Below are 16,047 nucleotides of genomic sequence, written 5' to 3'. Positions count from 1 at the left end.
CCGCCACCTCTTCTCTTATTTCTGACTTTCAGTGGTGTGCCACCAACAATCCCTGACTTAATGCCAGTAAGACAGAGATTCTCCTCATCAGCATACCTGCACCCTCTTTTCCTGTCACTCTCTGGCCAGCCTCCCTTGGTCCTCTTCCTGCTCCCACCTGTGAGGCTAAGAACCTCTGGGTCATCTTCGACTCCACACTCTCCTTTTCTTCTCACATCTCTGACATCTCTAAGAATTCAAACTACCAACTGCACCTCCAGAGAGGTATTCTTACTTACCTCTCCTTACCCCAGAAACTCACTGTCTCCAGAGCTCTGGTTCTCTCCAGGCTGTACTGCAACAGCCTCTTTCTAAATCTGCCTGCTACTACTCTCCTCCCTCTGCAAATCATCCAGAACAGGACTGTGAGACGTGTCCATGGCCTCTAGCCCTGGGATCTTATCTCTCCAGCCCTGAAATCTCTTCATTGGCTCCCAGTGGCTGCAAGGATTAAGTACAAGACCCTTTGCATTGTCCACAAGGCCTTCTGGGGCCTGGGTCCGAAATACCTTCGACTCACCCTTTGGAAATACCTTCCTACTCAAGCTCTTCGCTCCTCCACCTCCAACTCCCTCAGGGTCATTCGCTTCTACAAGCAATGAGTTGGGGTAGATCTCTTTCTTCGGTGTGGGCCTCCCTCTGGAACAGCCTCCCTGCCTCTCTGAAACTTGAGGAGAACCATCTTGTGTTCCGTAAGCACCTCAAGACCTTCCTCTTTGCTTCTGCCTTTTCACTTCCTCTCCCCTGCTGATCTGTCTGTTTCTGCACTGGGCACCTGGCTACCCTATGATTTGGGTGCAGATCCCTGCCCATCCTGCCACATAGCCGCAGTGCCTCCTGGCAACCCTTGCACTTGGGTCTGTATCTGCAACCCTAAAGTCCCCTTCCTGCACTCTTTAGTCACTGTTCGTCTGCACCTTATTATTGCACTTGCCACCATCTGGCCGCACTACATGTTGCTGTTTAGTTCATGTATTCAGCACTTTACACCTCCCCCCTGCCCCTTGCACTTTCCCCCTTCCCTCTGCCCTGCAGTTGCGCATTCTCAATGTCACTGGGATCATTGAGAATCATTGTTTTTGTCCTCACTTGTGCCCCTCCCTTGCTTCGTCGCACCCTGAAACACTTGTGTATCGGCTCGATATAAATAAACTATCATATCATATCAAAGAGATTCTACTGCTGATCGGAAGCCAGTGTAGAGCTTTACGTGCTGCAGACGCATGGTCCAATCTGCGGAGACCCCCAACAATGCGAACAGCATTGTTCCGGACAGCCTGCAGCCACCTTACTTCACTCTTAGCGATGGCCATCAGGAGGCTTGAATAGTAATCAAGTTTAGCTAATATTATGTCGCGTGCAATGGTGGTACAGTTGGCAGGGTTTAAAAATGGTCTAAGCTGGTCAAGTACTCTAAAATGGTAAAAGATACTTGAAGCCAGGCTGCTTATTTGCGTTTTCATGTTAAGTGTTTGATTCAGCGCCTTGATTTTAGTTTTGGTGGAAATGATACAGCCTGCGATATGGAAATGTGGGTATTCTGGACCTAGCTTCCAAAGCTCTGCAGAGCTGCCCATGGTCATAGGCTCAGTCTTGGAATCATTCTGTAACGGTTTATTGAGAAGCCACCTTCAACACAGGGATTTCCTTCCTTCCCCATTTCGGGTGTTACGCAACAAACTGTTTAACAGATTTTTTTATTCAGCCCTACTTTAGACACATATCATGCCCCTTGGATCGCTCACCCTGAGCTAACAATGAGCCACGAACCAGGCCAGTGTACGGGAAATATATTTGTATTTATTTAAATTAAAAGTAATACAAATGTCCATGGAAATGTCAAAACACCACTTTATCCATGGCACCATAGAGTCAATTTCTCTCAGCATAAATAAATCACAAAAGTGAATTGAAAAGAACACAATCAGAATTCTTCACTTTCTACAAATATCAATTCAAGAAATAATTAAACTGTACAATAACTAAAATGATTATAAATGTGTTGTGCAAGTTTGATTTTCCTGCGTGCTAAAAAGGCTAGCAGTAGGATTTCAAGATTGGCACAAATACATATGGCAATTATGATTTTGCCCACACTTTTGGTTTAAATTAAATACAGGGTGATTTAGCGGTTTGTTTTTCAGATCCCCCTACTATGGTCTCTGTTGGGGAAGTCGGACAGATACATTGGAATGATTTGGTGAATTCTGGATCTCAGACCCCTGCATCCCCCCCAACACTTAAAGACCTGTGTTGGGGAAGCTGGATAAAAAGGTTGGACTGATTTAAGAACAAAGACACCCTCTTCATTAAAGAAGTCGGGGTTAGTGAGACAAAAAGGATTACCTGAATATATTATGGGCTATAGTTTTCAGCTCACACTGGGATGTAAACTTAGTTAATTTCAAACTTTTAACAAAATTAACTGCGTAGTGTTCTGCCAAACCTAGTAAACCTAGCAAAACTGGCCATAGGTGGAGGTATTTTATATCACTACAATCGCCTGGAAATTACATAAAAAAATGGTACATACATTAAATCAGTATAACTTATGGTTGCTGAGAAAAATGCCTGAATGATAATAGTCCTTTTAAATTAATTGTGAATCTTCATGTGGGACAAATGACCATTCTTCTGCCTTCAGGTCATTTGTTTTCACTGGGACATCCTGTACCCAGAGTTTTTTTTTAATCGGTCTCTTTATGTTGGAAGCTTGCTCTTTGAAGTTGTTGCCCCCATTTTCACACATATTGGTCATGCTCCAGCCAAGGGGAACGTGTCCTCTAGGCCCTGCCTTTAGATCCAGTCTGGGGAACGATCGTGTTTGACACCTTTAGCTGGACACTCTTGCAGTTGGTAATTAGATGGGAGATGTAACATCCAGACTAGCAGTGGAAGATTTCCTTGTGAAGGTTGCCCACAGCCATCAATACGGTTTGCCTTGGGCTGACATTTTTCCATTAAAACAAAGTGGCTTTTTTTCAAATGACACTGGTATTTTGGATGTGAAAGATAATATATATTGATTTTTGTCAAACCGCACATCTTTTCTTTTCCCTGACATTTTCTGTTAGGAGTGATACATTTTGACATTTAAACTGCTTTCACTTGCACACACCTATGCAAGCTGCATTTTTGTCTCACGGTTTAAAAATCCTGTTGCCATGTGAAAGGGATCATTGATTCCTCCTTTTTTTGTGAATAAAAATGCTGCTTATTATTTGGTAGTGACAGGTAGGCCCCTTTCCCACATGGCTCTTCAATTTTACTTAAAAAAAACACACAGGGTAAGCCATTTTTGGTTCAGTGTTTAAAATCCTGCTGTTCATGTGATAGGGACTTCTGTTTGGAGCCTTTGAATGCACCCCACAATTGGCATACATCCAGGTTTGGAACTGGCCGCAGATAGCATTGATGGAAAGTTGGCCAGCATGGAAGTTCCCAGTAAGGGGATCATGCCTTGTGTACCGTTGGCATAATTAGCGTTCACAATCAGGCAGTAATCACACTTAGCGATGCAGCCAGAAACGAGGAGCAGACGAAGCCTAGATGATTTGGAAGCCAGTCGGACATTAATAAATGGTGTTTCATGGCCAAATGATCCCTGCTGCCTACTATACAATTTTACAAAAGCGACCAACTTCACAATCGTTAGGTGTAGCGTGAGTGGGGCTTTCCCCCACATTCAGGCATAGCAGGAGTGGTCCAGACCCCTGATCCAACCACAGATAATCACATTGCACACAGGTATAAGTGGCTGCCTGGGCAACTTCCCTGGGGGCAAGTGTAGCAGGTAACTGAATGTCCCCTGTGTTCAAAAGTCTAACAAGGGTCGCACTGCTGCAACAGCAGCGTAGTCACACACAGAAGCAGCAGCGCTGCCTCCTGACATGCAGTGGTTGTTGGAACAGACATGCCCATGCACAGGATTGCCATACAAGGACCTAGATGTATTAGCTATTTTGAGTTGTAGGGGATAGATTTCCAGAGGCAGTGCAGGTGTGTGATGATGTGTTCGCTAATGAAGTACTGGTCTGTGCCCTGAAGAGCTTTTAACGTGCCCATGGTTTGGAGGGTTGGCATAAGGGAAGGAGAGGTATCGGGGCCTTTCAACCCTTATGGTTGAAATGAACCCTGATCCGGGGGGGGGACTGCAGGAGCTGACCCCATGTTGGCAGTTCTATGGTACAGCAACACCTTCTTTAATTAGGCCATTAAATATGCGCTTTGCGGCACGTAAGTCACAGGTTGCCATTGCCTGCTGGTGGCTTCAGATCTTCACCTGGGGCCCCTCTCAGGAACCTGCAACGTTCTTGTTTTTAGTCCTGTTTCGTTTGAATTATAGCTCTTTGTCGACAAGTTGCTCAACAGCTTTAAGTGAGACATTTAGTGTACCAGCGCTCCCATGGCTGCCGGCCCCGCAATAATCAGCAGCTTTTTCACACCTCACCACTTTCCTCTTCCTGCATTATAATTTAAGCATCCCACATGTTTCTCCAAGATATAGGCAGGGGCCCTGCAACATCTTAAAATGGGCCCCCGCGAGCCCTGACACATCTTCTGCTGGACCCGGATGCATGCAATGCTGTGCAATGCATGCCATCTTAATGCAAGGACTCAACCCTTGCTCCTGGGCATGCACTCTTACTTTTGAGCTGCTGGGAATGTATGGGGATGGATGCACTGCAAGGGTTGTGCAATGCAATTGACTCCGTTTGAGCAGTCCCATCACCTGCAAGAGGTTGTGGTGTGTGTATGTGCACAGAGGAAAAGTTAGTCATTACATAGAGTGCAGTGGAATTCAAAGGCAACGTTTGAACATGATCTTGATCTGCTGTGGCTAGTTGTGTGGGTGGAAGGTGTGGGGATCCGCCTACAGTTCCGTGTGCCTGGACTCTTTGAAACACTGAGCATGCGCTGGATGTGCAACTGTGTTATAGAACAAGTGTCTGTGCAACAGCACAAAGTACCACTCCAGGAGCATTGCTTGATTCGCTGTTTGCATACGAGCCTAATCGCTTGTGTGAGAGCAGGTGACGGGATGTATATGCAGTGATGGTTTGGGCGTTATGTAATTGACTCTGACTCACAGTGTATGAAAATGCTCTTGATCAGCAGGGTAGGCTGTGCGAGTGTGGTTGCAGGCAGGGTTGCACGCAAAGCTGTGTGTTGTACAGTTATGTAGGCTGGACATGCTCAAGCTCTGGAGGAGTTGGGGTTTTGCTTGTACAGGGTAGTGCAGTCTGTCTTCAAATGCTCCCATTAATTCAAACCAGCAGGGTTGGTTGTGTGAGTCCAAGGAGAGGTGTGACAGTGGTCGAAATGGAAAAAATGTGGTGGGGGATCCCACAACACAAGGGCCAGGGTGGGGGAGGAGTTGGGGGGCGGTGCTCAAGGGGCGTGGTCTAGAGGGGGAGGGCTCGTAGTGGACATCCAGCAATGCTGGAATACTAAAAAAAAGAAAGGGCCCGCAACAGCAGCATTGCCTTTTACCGCCGGCTTTGGCACTGGTGTGTAATGCACAATGCTTGCTACATGTACAACAGAATAAAATCAGTTGTACATGTAGTGAGCATTGTGCATTACACAACTGTGCCAAAGCCGCGGTAAAAGGCAATGCTGCGGTTTCGGGCACTTTATTTGTATTTTTTTTTTTTTTCCAGCGCGGTTCATGGGTTTGGGTGGCAGACTCTGGCCGGATCCCGAGATCCGGCTCCATATCTGGTGCCGGATCTCAGATCCGCCGAGAGCTGGCCCAATGACCAGCACTGGGTGTGCACATGATGCGATAGACTTGTGTGTTTTCACAGGCTGTGAGTTGCAGCAGTTGGTGTGTGGGGACTCTGCGCGCAGCAATGTGCAACGTAGCAGTGGGTCACTGTTTTAACATACTCTCTGTGCTCTTGATCTGCTTCCTGCCGAACTCCTTGTATTCGGTGTGTGGATTGAATACCCGCAGGCTCGGTTGCTGCTGCTCGCCCAACCCTGGTTCGGGTATTTCCGTCACTGCAGTTTAGCGCTAAGTTCGGGACCAGCGCTTGGCCCTGTTTTCACTCTCGTGCTCTGGGACTCTGCCGTTTCCGAGTGCCTGCGGCTCCGCCATCCCCTACCTCCAGCCTCTGGTGTAGCTTGGAGGCCAGTGCTGCTGTGCTTGCTTCGCTGTATCCACGCCCCCCCATGCAATATGATTGGCGGATTGCCTGGGGTTGCAAGGGATTGATAGGGGTCGCAAACTTAATGCAGGGGTCGCACGAGCGACCCCCAGCGACCCCCAAATGACATCCCTGTCTTGCAGGCAAGCTGAGACCAGAGGGAAGCTTTAGAATGCCTTGCTAGTCGCAGTTTGTTCTGCGTCCCTCTATCTATTTTGTTTGTAGTTTGTGGAGCACTGTACATTTTGGGGCTTCAGAAGGCATACAGTGGTCAATGCTTCTTGGGGTGCAGGATGGCATCCCAGTGACATGGGTAAGCTCCAGACATCAGTGTGGATTTCATCTGTACCCACCAAGGACCCAACTCCACTAGTGGGTTCATTTCCCGTTCTTGGGATTTCAAGGTGCAAGTTTGATGCACTATTATGAGTCCTCAGCAGTTGGCAGGGGCCATGGACTGGGAAGATAAAGCTATTCCTTTACAATGTCACCACTTATCAATGGTGGGCCACATGAACAACTACCCCCATAAACGTACAATCATATAAAATAGATTGTCCCTTACTGATCTGTATATTGGGATTTCCATGATAATCTTCCACTACGCGTGACCTTTGGCTCTCCAGATGCTGTGGACTGCAGCGCTAGTCTGTCCTAACCAGCATAGTCAATGGCACAGGGTCATGGCATTCGCAGTCCAAGCCACATGGAGAGCTTAAAGATGTAGACTCGCTCTATAACAAGATTTCACAGTCTTCTTGATTGATGCATGGTCATTATTTGTAAATTTTCTTTCATGTTAGCATTCATCCAAACAGGCAACATGTTCACTCTCCTTGGGGCACGTATTTAGGTCCTAAATTAGTGCAGGGTGTTTGCCCTTAAATTTGTTGATCCGCGCTAACGTTCATGCTGCGTGCCGTCAATCCGACAACACCCTACAAATGAAGTGTTCTAAATCTCCCACGATTGCCTAACAATCAGGGCAGGAGAATGTTAATCGAGCTTTCGCATGACATCATTGGCTGGTTCGGTGCATAAAGGAAATGATCTAGAAAGTGTCCTTCTGAAAGCCAATGACTTAGAACCTAAAATGATCTTTATTTTCCAGTTCCTGCCACAGAGGTCACATTCGAGCAACCCCGACTGCATGACGCCCCATGGAATAATCCTTCATCAGACCTTGGATTTTGATGAATTCATACCTCCAATACCGCCGCCTCCATACTACCCTCCGGAGTATACCTGCACGCCATTAATAGAAGCCCAGAGGTGAGACTTAGCTCCTGTGCTTTATGGGTTATTGTATCGCTCGTTTATTGAAGCGCTTTGTATGCAGATCTCTTATAGGCCATGCGTACGATACAGCGCGACCTAACTCTATGTAGATGGTGGTCCTGGGGACGTTTGAGGGGCAGCCTGTTTGAGACTGGCGTGGCTATCAGAGAAAATAGACTTAATTTCATTGTAGTGGGAAATGCATTCAATGCAACTAGGAGAATATGTGTGCAATACATAAGACCCTACGGTTCGCTCCCTTAGAATGATCAATTCCTGGGGTCTGGAGAACAGATAACAAGTAGCTCCTGAGGGGCAACACCTGGTGCTCTGGAAGCATTAAATGACTTCACTAGGAGCCAGGGTGGACATGTTACATTTTGAAGATTACCATTAACAACGTTCACTTACATTTTTACAAGCTATAGGCCTTGTTCTGACTCTCAAGAATAGATAGGCGATGTCATTTCAGACAATCAGATCTAGTTTTGTGTATTTCAGACATAATGATTGCATGCTTTACATATATGACACTAATGTGGTTAGAAATGGTATTCATTCATAATTATGCATTTTCTTTCAATTAAAACACAACATTAAACTGTAAGTACATGAAATTGGTAGAATCCTGAACCTGATAATGTCAGAAAGAGGAATCCATAATAACAGGACTAGAATTCTCAATTCACTTACTAAGCAACACGTTACATAGTCTTCTATGAGACAGTGACACTGTATAATCTGGAGGAAGCCCTACCGCCAAGACCCTTATACTCAATTCCCTGCCTAAGGGACGTATTACATAGTCTTCTTTGAGACAGTGGCACTGCATAATCTGGAGAAAGCCCTACCATCAGGTCTCTTATACTCAATTCCCTGCCTAAGGGACATATTGCATAGTCTTCTTTGAGACAGTGACACTGCATAATCTGGAGGAAGCCCTACCATCAGGACTCTTATACTCAATTCCCTGCCTAAGGGACGTATTGCATAGTCTTCTTTGAGATAGTGACACTGCATAATCTGGAGGAAGCCCTACCATCAGGAGTCTTATGCTCAATTCCCTGCCTAAGGGACTTATTGCATAGTCTTCTTTGAGACAGTGACACTGCATAATCTGGAGGAAGCCCTACCATCACGACACTTAAACTCAATTCCCTGCCTAAGGGACATATTGCATAGTTTTCTTTGAGACAGTGACACTGCATAATCTGGAGGAAACCCTACCATCACGACTCATATGCTCAATTCCCTGCCTAAGGGACGTATTGCATAGTCTTCTTTGAGGCAGTGACACTACATAATCTGGAATAAACCCTACCATCATGACACTTATACTCAATTCCCTGCCTAAATTCCCTGCTTAAGGGACGTGTTAAATTGTTTTCTATTAGAATGACAGCCGACACTGTATAATCCAAGGACCCCTGTCAAGAAGATCCAAACCTCCCTTGATGGCCAAACATTGTTAAATGGCTTCAAAGAGGATCTGTCTCATTAGGATTAAAGTATTGGTGTGGCAGAAAATAAATAGTGGGACGGGTATGCCCAGACGTGGGTCCCGTGCCTGCTGGGCCTAGAGACCCAAGCTACTCCTCACTGATGAGCCCCAACAAGGGCGAAACATGTTTGGGGATGCTTGTGGTCTCGTGCAGAAGGGATGTGGCCTAGCAGTTCGGGCTGGACTGCCTCTTTTGGGGTGGGGCCAAGCCTGATTTGCATATGGTCTTTCCCTTCTGTAATGGCTTGGCAGGCGAAGAACGATGGTCTGGAGGGTTGCCCAGAGCATTGCCAGTGGTTAAGATTAATTCTAAACCTTCCAGCCATCACCTCTTTGTTTTTGCTATGTCACCCCGAGTGGGACGGGTATGCCCAGACGTGGGTCCCGTGCCTGCTGGGCCTAGAGACCCAAGCTACTCCTCACTGATGAGCCCCAACAAGGGCGAAACATGTTTGGGGATGCTTGTGGTCTCGTGCAGAAGGGATGTGGCCTAGCAGTTCGGGCTGGACTGCCTCTTTTGGGGTGGGGCCAAGCCTGATTTGCATATGGTCTTTCCCTTCTGTAATGGCTTGGCAGGCGAAGAACGATGGTCTGGAGGGTTGCCCAGAGCATTGCCAGTGGTTAAGATTAATTCTAAACCTTCCAGCCATCACCTCTTTGTTTTTGCTATGTCACCCCGAGTGGGACGGGTATGCCCAGACGTGGGTCCCGTGCCTGCTGGGCCTAGAGACCCAAGCTACTCCTCACTGATGAGCCCCAACAAGGGCGAAACATGTTTGGGGATGCTTGTGGTCTCGTGCAGAAGGGATGTGGCCTAGCAGTTCGGCCTGGACTGCCTCTTTTGGGGTGGGGCCAAGCCTGATTTGCATATGGTCTTTCCCTTCTGTAATGGCTTGGCAGGCGAAGAACGATGGTCTGGAGGGTTGCCCAGAGCATTGCCAGTGGTTAAGATTAATTCTAAACCTTCCAGCCATCACCTCTTTGTTTTTGCTATGTCACCCCGAGTGGGACGGGTATGCCCAGACGTGGGTCCCGTGCCTGCTGGGCCTAGAGACCCAAGCTACTCCTCACTGATGAGCCCCAACAAGGGCGAAACATGTTTGGGGATGCTTGTGGTCTCGTGCAGAAGGGATGTGGCCTAGCAGTTCGGGCTGGACTGCCTCTTTTGGGGTGGGGCCAAGCCTGATTTGCATATGGTCTTTCCCTTCTGTAATGGCTTGGCAGGCGAAGAACGATGGTCTGGAGGGTTGCCCAGAGCATTGCCAGTGGTTAAGATTAATTCTAAACCTTCCAGCCATCACCTCTTTGTTTTTGCTATGTCACCCCGAGTGGGACGGGTATGCCCAGACGTGGGTCCCGTGCCTGCTGGGCCTAGAGACCCAAGCTACTCCTCACTGATGAGCCCCAACAAGGGCGAAACATGTTTGGGGATGCTTGTGGTCTCGTGCAGAAGGGATGTGGCCTAGCAGTTCGGGCTGGACTGCCTCTTTTGGGGTGGGGCCAAGCCTGATTTGCATATGGTCTTTCCCTTCTGTAATGGCTTGGCAGGCGAAGAACGATGGTCTGGAGGGTTGCCCAGAGCATTGCCAGTGGTTAAGATTAATTCTAAACCTTCCAGCCATCACCTCTTTGTTTTTGCTATGTCACCCCGAGTGGGACGGGTATGCCCAGACGTGGGTCCCGTGCCTGCTGGGCCTAGAGACCCAAGCTACTCCTCACTGATGAGCCCCAACAAGGGCGAAACATGTTTGGGGATGCTTGTGGTCTCGTGCAGAAGGGATGTGGCCTAGCAGTTCGGGCTGGACTGCCTCTTTTGGGGTGGGGCCAAGCCTGATTTGCATATGGTCTTTCCCTTCTGTAATGGCTTGGCAGGCGAAGAACGATGGTCTGGAGGGTTGCCCAGAGCATTGCCAGTGGTTAAGATTAATTCTAAACCTTCCAGCCATCACCTCTTTGTTTTTGCTATGTCACCCCGAGTGGGACGGGTATGCCCAGACGTGGGTCCCGTGCCTGCTGGGCCTAGAGACCCAAGCTACTCCTCACTGATGAGCCCCAACAAGGGCGAAACATGTTTGGGGATGCTTGTGGTCTCGTGCAGAAGGGATGTGGCCTAGCAGTTCGGGCTGGACTGCCTCTTTTGGGGTGGGGCCAAGCCTGATTTGCATATGGTCTTTCCCTTCTGTAATGGCTTGGCAGGCGAAGAACGATGGTCTGGAGGGTTGCCCAGAGCATTGCCAGTGGTTAAGATTAATTCTAAACCTTCCAGCCATCACCTCTTTGTTTTTGCTATGTCACCCCGAGTGGGACGGGTATGCCCAGACGTGGGTCCCGTGCCTGCTGGGCCTAGAGACCCAAGCTACTCCTCACTGATGAGCCCCAACAAGGGCGAAACATGTTTGGGGATGCTTGTGGTCTCGTGCAGAAGGGATGTGGCCTAGCAGTTCGGGCTGGACTGCCTCTTTTGGGGTGGGGCCAAGCCTGATTTGCATATGGTCTTTCCCTTCTGTAATGGCTTGGCAGGCGAAGAACGATGGTCTGGAGGGTTGCCCAGAGCATTGCCAGTGGTTAAGATTAATTCTAAACCTTCCAGCCATCACCTCTTTGTTTTTGCTATGTCACCCCGAGTGGGACGGGTATGCCCAGACGTGGGTCCCGTGCCTGCTGGGCCTAGAGACCCAAGCTACTCCTCACTGATGAGCCCCAACAAGGGCGAAACATGTTTGGGGATGCTTGTGGTCTCGTGCAGAAGGGATGTGGCCTAGCAGTTCGGGCTGGACTGCCTCTTTTGGGGTGGGGCCAAGCCTGATTTGCATATGGTCTTTCCCTTCTGTAATGGCTTGGCAGGCGAAGAACGATGGTCTGGAGGGTTGCCCAGAGCATTGCCAGTGGTTAAGATTAATTCTAAACCTTCCAGCCATCACCTCTTTGTTTTTGCTATGTCACCCCGAGTGGGACGGGTATGCCCAGACGTGGGTCCCGTGCCTGCTGGGCCTAGAGACCCAAGCTACTCCTCACTGATGAGCCCCAACAAGGGCGAAACATGTTTGGGGATGCTTGTGGTCTCGTGCAGAAGGGATGTGGCCTAGCAGTTCGGGCTGGACTGCCTCTTTTGGGGTGGGGCCAAGCCTGATTTGCATATGGTCTTTCCCTTCTGTAATGGCTTGGCAGGCGAAGAACGATGGTCTGGAGGGTTGCCCAGAGCATTGCCAGTGGTTAAGATTAATTCTAAACCTTCCAGCCATCACCTCTTTGTTTTTGCTATGTCACCCCGAGTGGGACGGGTATGCCCAGACGTGGGTCCCGTGCCTGCTGGGCCTAGAGACCCAAGCTACTCCTCACTGATGAGCCCCAATAAGGGCGAAACATGTTTGGGGATGCTTGTGGTCTCGTGCAGAAGGGATGTGGCCTAGCAGTTCGGGCTGGACTGCCTCTTTTGGGGTGGGGCCAAGCCTGATTTGCATATGGTCTTTCCCTTCTGTAATGGCTTGGCAGGCGAAGAACGATGGTCTGGAGGGTTGCCCAGAGCATTGCCAGTGGTTAAGATTAATTCTAAACCTTCCAGCCATCACCTCTTTGTTTTTGCTATGTCACCCCGAGTGGGACGGGTATGCCCAGACGTGGGTCCCGTGCCTGCTGGGCCTAGAGACCCAAGCTACTCCTCACTGATGAGCCCCAACAAGGGCGAAACATGTTTGGGGATGCTTGTGGTCTCGTGCAGAAGGGATGTGGCCTAGCAGTTCGGGCTGGACTGCCTCTTTTGGGGTGGGGCCAAGCCTGATTTGCATATGGTCTTTCCCTTCTGTAATGGCTTGGCAGGCGAAGAACGATGGTCTGGAGGGTTGCCCAGAGCATTGCCAGTGGTTAAGATTAATTCTAAACCTTCCAGCCATCACCTCTTTGTTTTTGCTATGTCACCCCGAGTGGGACGGGTATGCCCAGACGTGGGTCCCGTGCCTGCTGGGCCTAGAGACCCAAGCTACTCCTCACTGATGAGCCCCAACAAGGGCGAAACATGTTTGGGGATGCTTGTGGTCTCGTGCAGAAGGGATGTGGCCTAGCAGTTCGGGCTGGACTGCCTCTTTTGGGGTGGGGCCAAGCCTGATTTGCATATGGTCTTTCCCTTCTGTAATGGCTTGGCAGGCGAAGAACGATGGTCTGGAGGGTTGCCCAGAGCATTGCCAGTGGTTAAGATTAATTCTAAACCTTCCAGCCATCACCTCTTTGTTTTTGCTATGTCACCCCGAGTGGGACGGGTATGCCCAGACGTGGGTCCCGTGCCTGCTGGGCCTAGAGACCCAAGCTACTCCTCACTGATGAGCCCCAACAAGGGCGAAACATGTTTGGGGATGCTTGTGGTCTCGTGCAGAAGGGATGTGGCCTAGCAGTTCGGGCTGGACTGCCTCTTTTGGGGTGGGGCCAAGCCTGATTTGCATATGGTCTTTCCCTTCTGTAATGGCTTGGCAGGCGAAGAACGATGGTCTGGAGGGTTGCCCAGAGCATTGCCAGTGGTTAAGATTAATTCTAAACCTTCCAGCCATCACCTCTTTGTTTTTGCTATGTCACCCCGAGTGGGACGGGTATGCCCAGACGTGGGTCCCGTGCCTGCTGGGCCTAGAGACCCAAGCTACTCCTCACTGATGAGCCCCAACAAGGGCGAAACATGTTTGGGGATGCTTGTGGTCTCGTGCAGAAGGGATGTGGCCTAGCAGTTCGGGCTGGACTGCCTCTTTTGGGGTGGGGCCAAGCCTGATTTGCATATGGTCTTTCCCTTCTGTAATGGCTTGGCAGGCGAAGAACGATGGTCTGGAGGGTTGCCCAGAGCATTGCCAGTGGTTAAGATTAATTCTAAACCTTCCAGCCATCACCTCTTTGTTTTTGCTAGAAAATAAATAGACGGCAGAATTAACTCATTGTTTAGCCCATGTTTATCAAGACTTTAACATCATATTCCAAAATTAAGCCTTGACCAGCTTGCTGGCAATTAAGCGTGATTCGTATTAGTGGCAGTTTTGTTTTCTGTGTGTATCGATGTAGTCGTTTTACGGCATTTCCCAAAGGGCCGATATTCATGGCTACTTATTACACAGCCTTTCAGACGTTTTGGACTTCTAGTCCCATGATCCGTAAACACCAACTATGATGTTTAGGAATGTTGGGCGCTGAAGTCCAACACACAAGACATCTGGAGGATCACATATCGAGCAAACATGCAGGTTTAGTTTGTCAAGGGTAAATGAGCCTAGGGCAGGTGTCACATATCTTGTCCTCCAGAGGCCCTCAGTCCCACTAGGTTGTCTGGGCAATAACTGACTATGCAAATAACTCCCATTTAGATTCACAGTACCTAAATGGGTATTGTGTTGTGTGGATATCTTGAAAACCTGCAGCTGGTTTTTCATTCATGGAATGGACTTGTAGACCACCCTGACCTACAGATTGAACATTCTTGTTTCCTGCTGAAAGTTGTTCCCTTATATTAGCAGTGTAGTGAAGAGGGAGTCGGATCCTAAAACAGCGACGCCCCATCAAGTTCATGACAAGCTGGAAAGCCAGTAAAGGCTGCAACCACCCATTATATTTCGGACGAATCCGAAATGCACCAATGATTGACAAGTACACACAGAGATACCCTCTCAGTCAGCCATACAGACCAAGTGCGATACACATCTACCCATGTGTGGGAGAAGAGCTTGAGACTGTGGTCAGAGACACCTATATGGACAGCCTCGATTGAGCACCAAAAGCCATGGCTCTGACATCACTAGTGATACCACGACATAGCAGCATTAGACATGAAGCACGTGCAGTCTGTACTGCCATAAACACACACACACTGGTGTATAGGAAAAACATGAGCGCACGGTTCTATAGTTAGAGGGCATCCACATATACATACTGTCATTGCTTTTATTATTTTGTAGCCAAATGCAGTAACGCAGTAACCGCAAGGCGCAAGAGATCCTGAGCAAGCTTGAAGATGCTTAACGCAAATAACTCTATGGAAGTGCAGGACTATATATGGAACCTGACAGAAACAAGTGTGACTAACCTACAGAGACCATAGCATAACCTGGACAATGTAGAAACTGCATTATAAGGTTTAGGAAAAGTACAGCAGACCTCAAACCACTGGGCAAGAGACAAACAAAGCTGTTTCAGGCTGCACAAGGAGCAAAACACGTGAGATGAGGCCTGCAGCCAAGGTCAGAGAAATGAAGAGACATTCCAATCTCTAGATGACAAAGGGACCAGCTGCAGGGAAACAGAATAAATCTGCATAACGTTGTGGCCTTGAACCACATGGTCCAGCCGAAGAGGACAATGAACAGTCTTCCATGGTGGGACAGGGGAGCCGATCTCAGCGAAACCAGACGAAGGCTGCGACGTGTTGAAACGTATGGAGCACTTTCTCATAGGCAATGGTGGTGTACACAAGTTACAATACAGACACATAGCCGTTCATATCACCTTGAAAAGGTACACCATGAGCTGAAAACTCATTGAGCCCCAGGCCTGGGGGGATCAGCTCTAGCCAATCACAGTTAAGTATCCCAGGGCTGGATGGCGACAGACAAGAACCAATGGATGGCCACTACTCTACAACAATGTAATAGTGAATTACGGATGGGACAGGCCAGCCACCTGACATGTAAGAGCCAGTAGAATAACACGCTAGATGGCTGGGCTGGCCCTGTGTTTCGCAGGTTGCCCCTTTGTGGAACAAGCTGCCTTTATCCCTTTGTGCTGAAACGGATCTCATGAAGTTTCGAAAGGGAGTCAAAACTGTTGTTTTTAGTTGAACCCTTTCTGGCGTCTTTTACTCTTAATTCTGTCATCTGCTCTCTTTTCTTTTTGCGCCCTGATACCTGCGGGCTCTGGCGCATTACAAGTCCAAATAACATAGCATAACAATGTACAGGTGACCATATAGTTTATTAGACTCCCGATGGCCAATCCCTTACACCAATAGGTTTTTGAAGAAAGACCCAAGTGATGACGGAATAGTGATGTAATTTTAGAGTAAAACTGGCCTGCAAGCCAGGAGATGTCGAGAAGTACTGGAATCCACCTGTGTTC

At 48.6% G+C, this 16,047-nt stretch overlaps 1 protein-coding gene across 1 annotated transcript in view; it reads left to right on the top strand.

Moving 5' to 3' along the window:
* ENTREP2 (endosomal transmembrane epsin interactor 2) overlaps positions 1-16,047 on the top strand; it is a 1,566,028-nt gene that overhangs the window by 1,302,390 nt on the left and 247,591 nt on the right. Inside the window, exon 6 of the mRNA XM_069624928.1 lies at positions 7,303-7,463. Within this exon, the coding sequence (XP_069481029.1) occupies positions 7,303-7,463 (161 nt within the window). The remainder of the gene's footprint in view (positions 1-7,302; positions 7,464-16,047) is intronic.

Source organism: Ambystoma mexicanum, chromosome 11 (genome assembly GCF_040938575.1).
Source record: "Ambystoma mexicanum isolate Mex_15411 chromosome 11, UKY_AmexF1_1, whole genome shotgun sequence".
NCBI lineage: Eukaryota > Metazoa > Chordata > Amphibia > Caudata > Ambystomatidae > Ambystoma > Ambystoma mexicanum.
The sequence above is the reverse complement of the archived record's forward strand: the minus strand, read 5'-3'. Positions and strand labels throughout refer to the sequence as shown.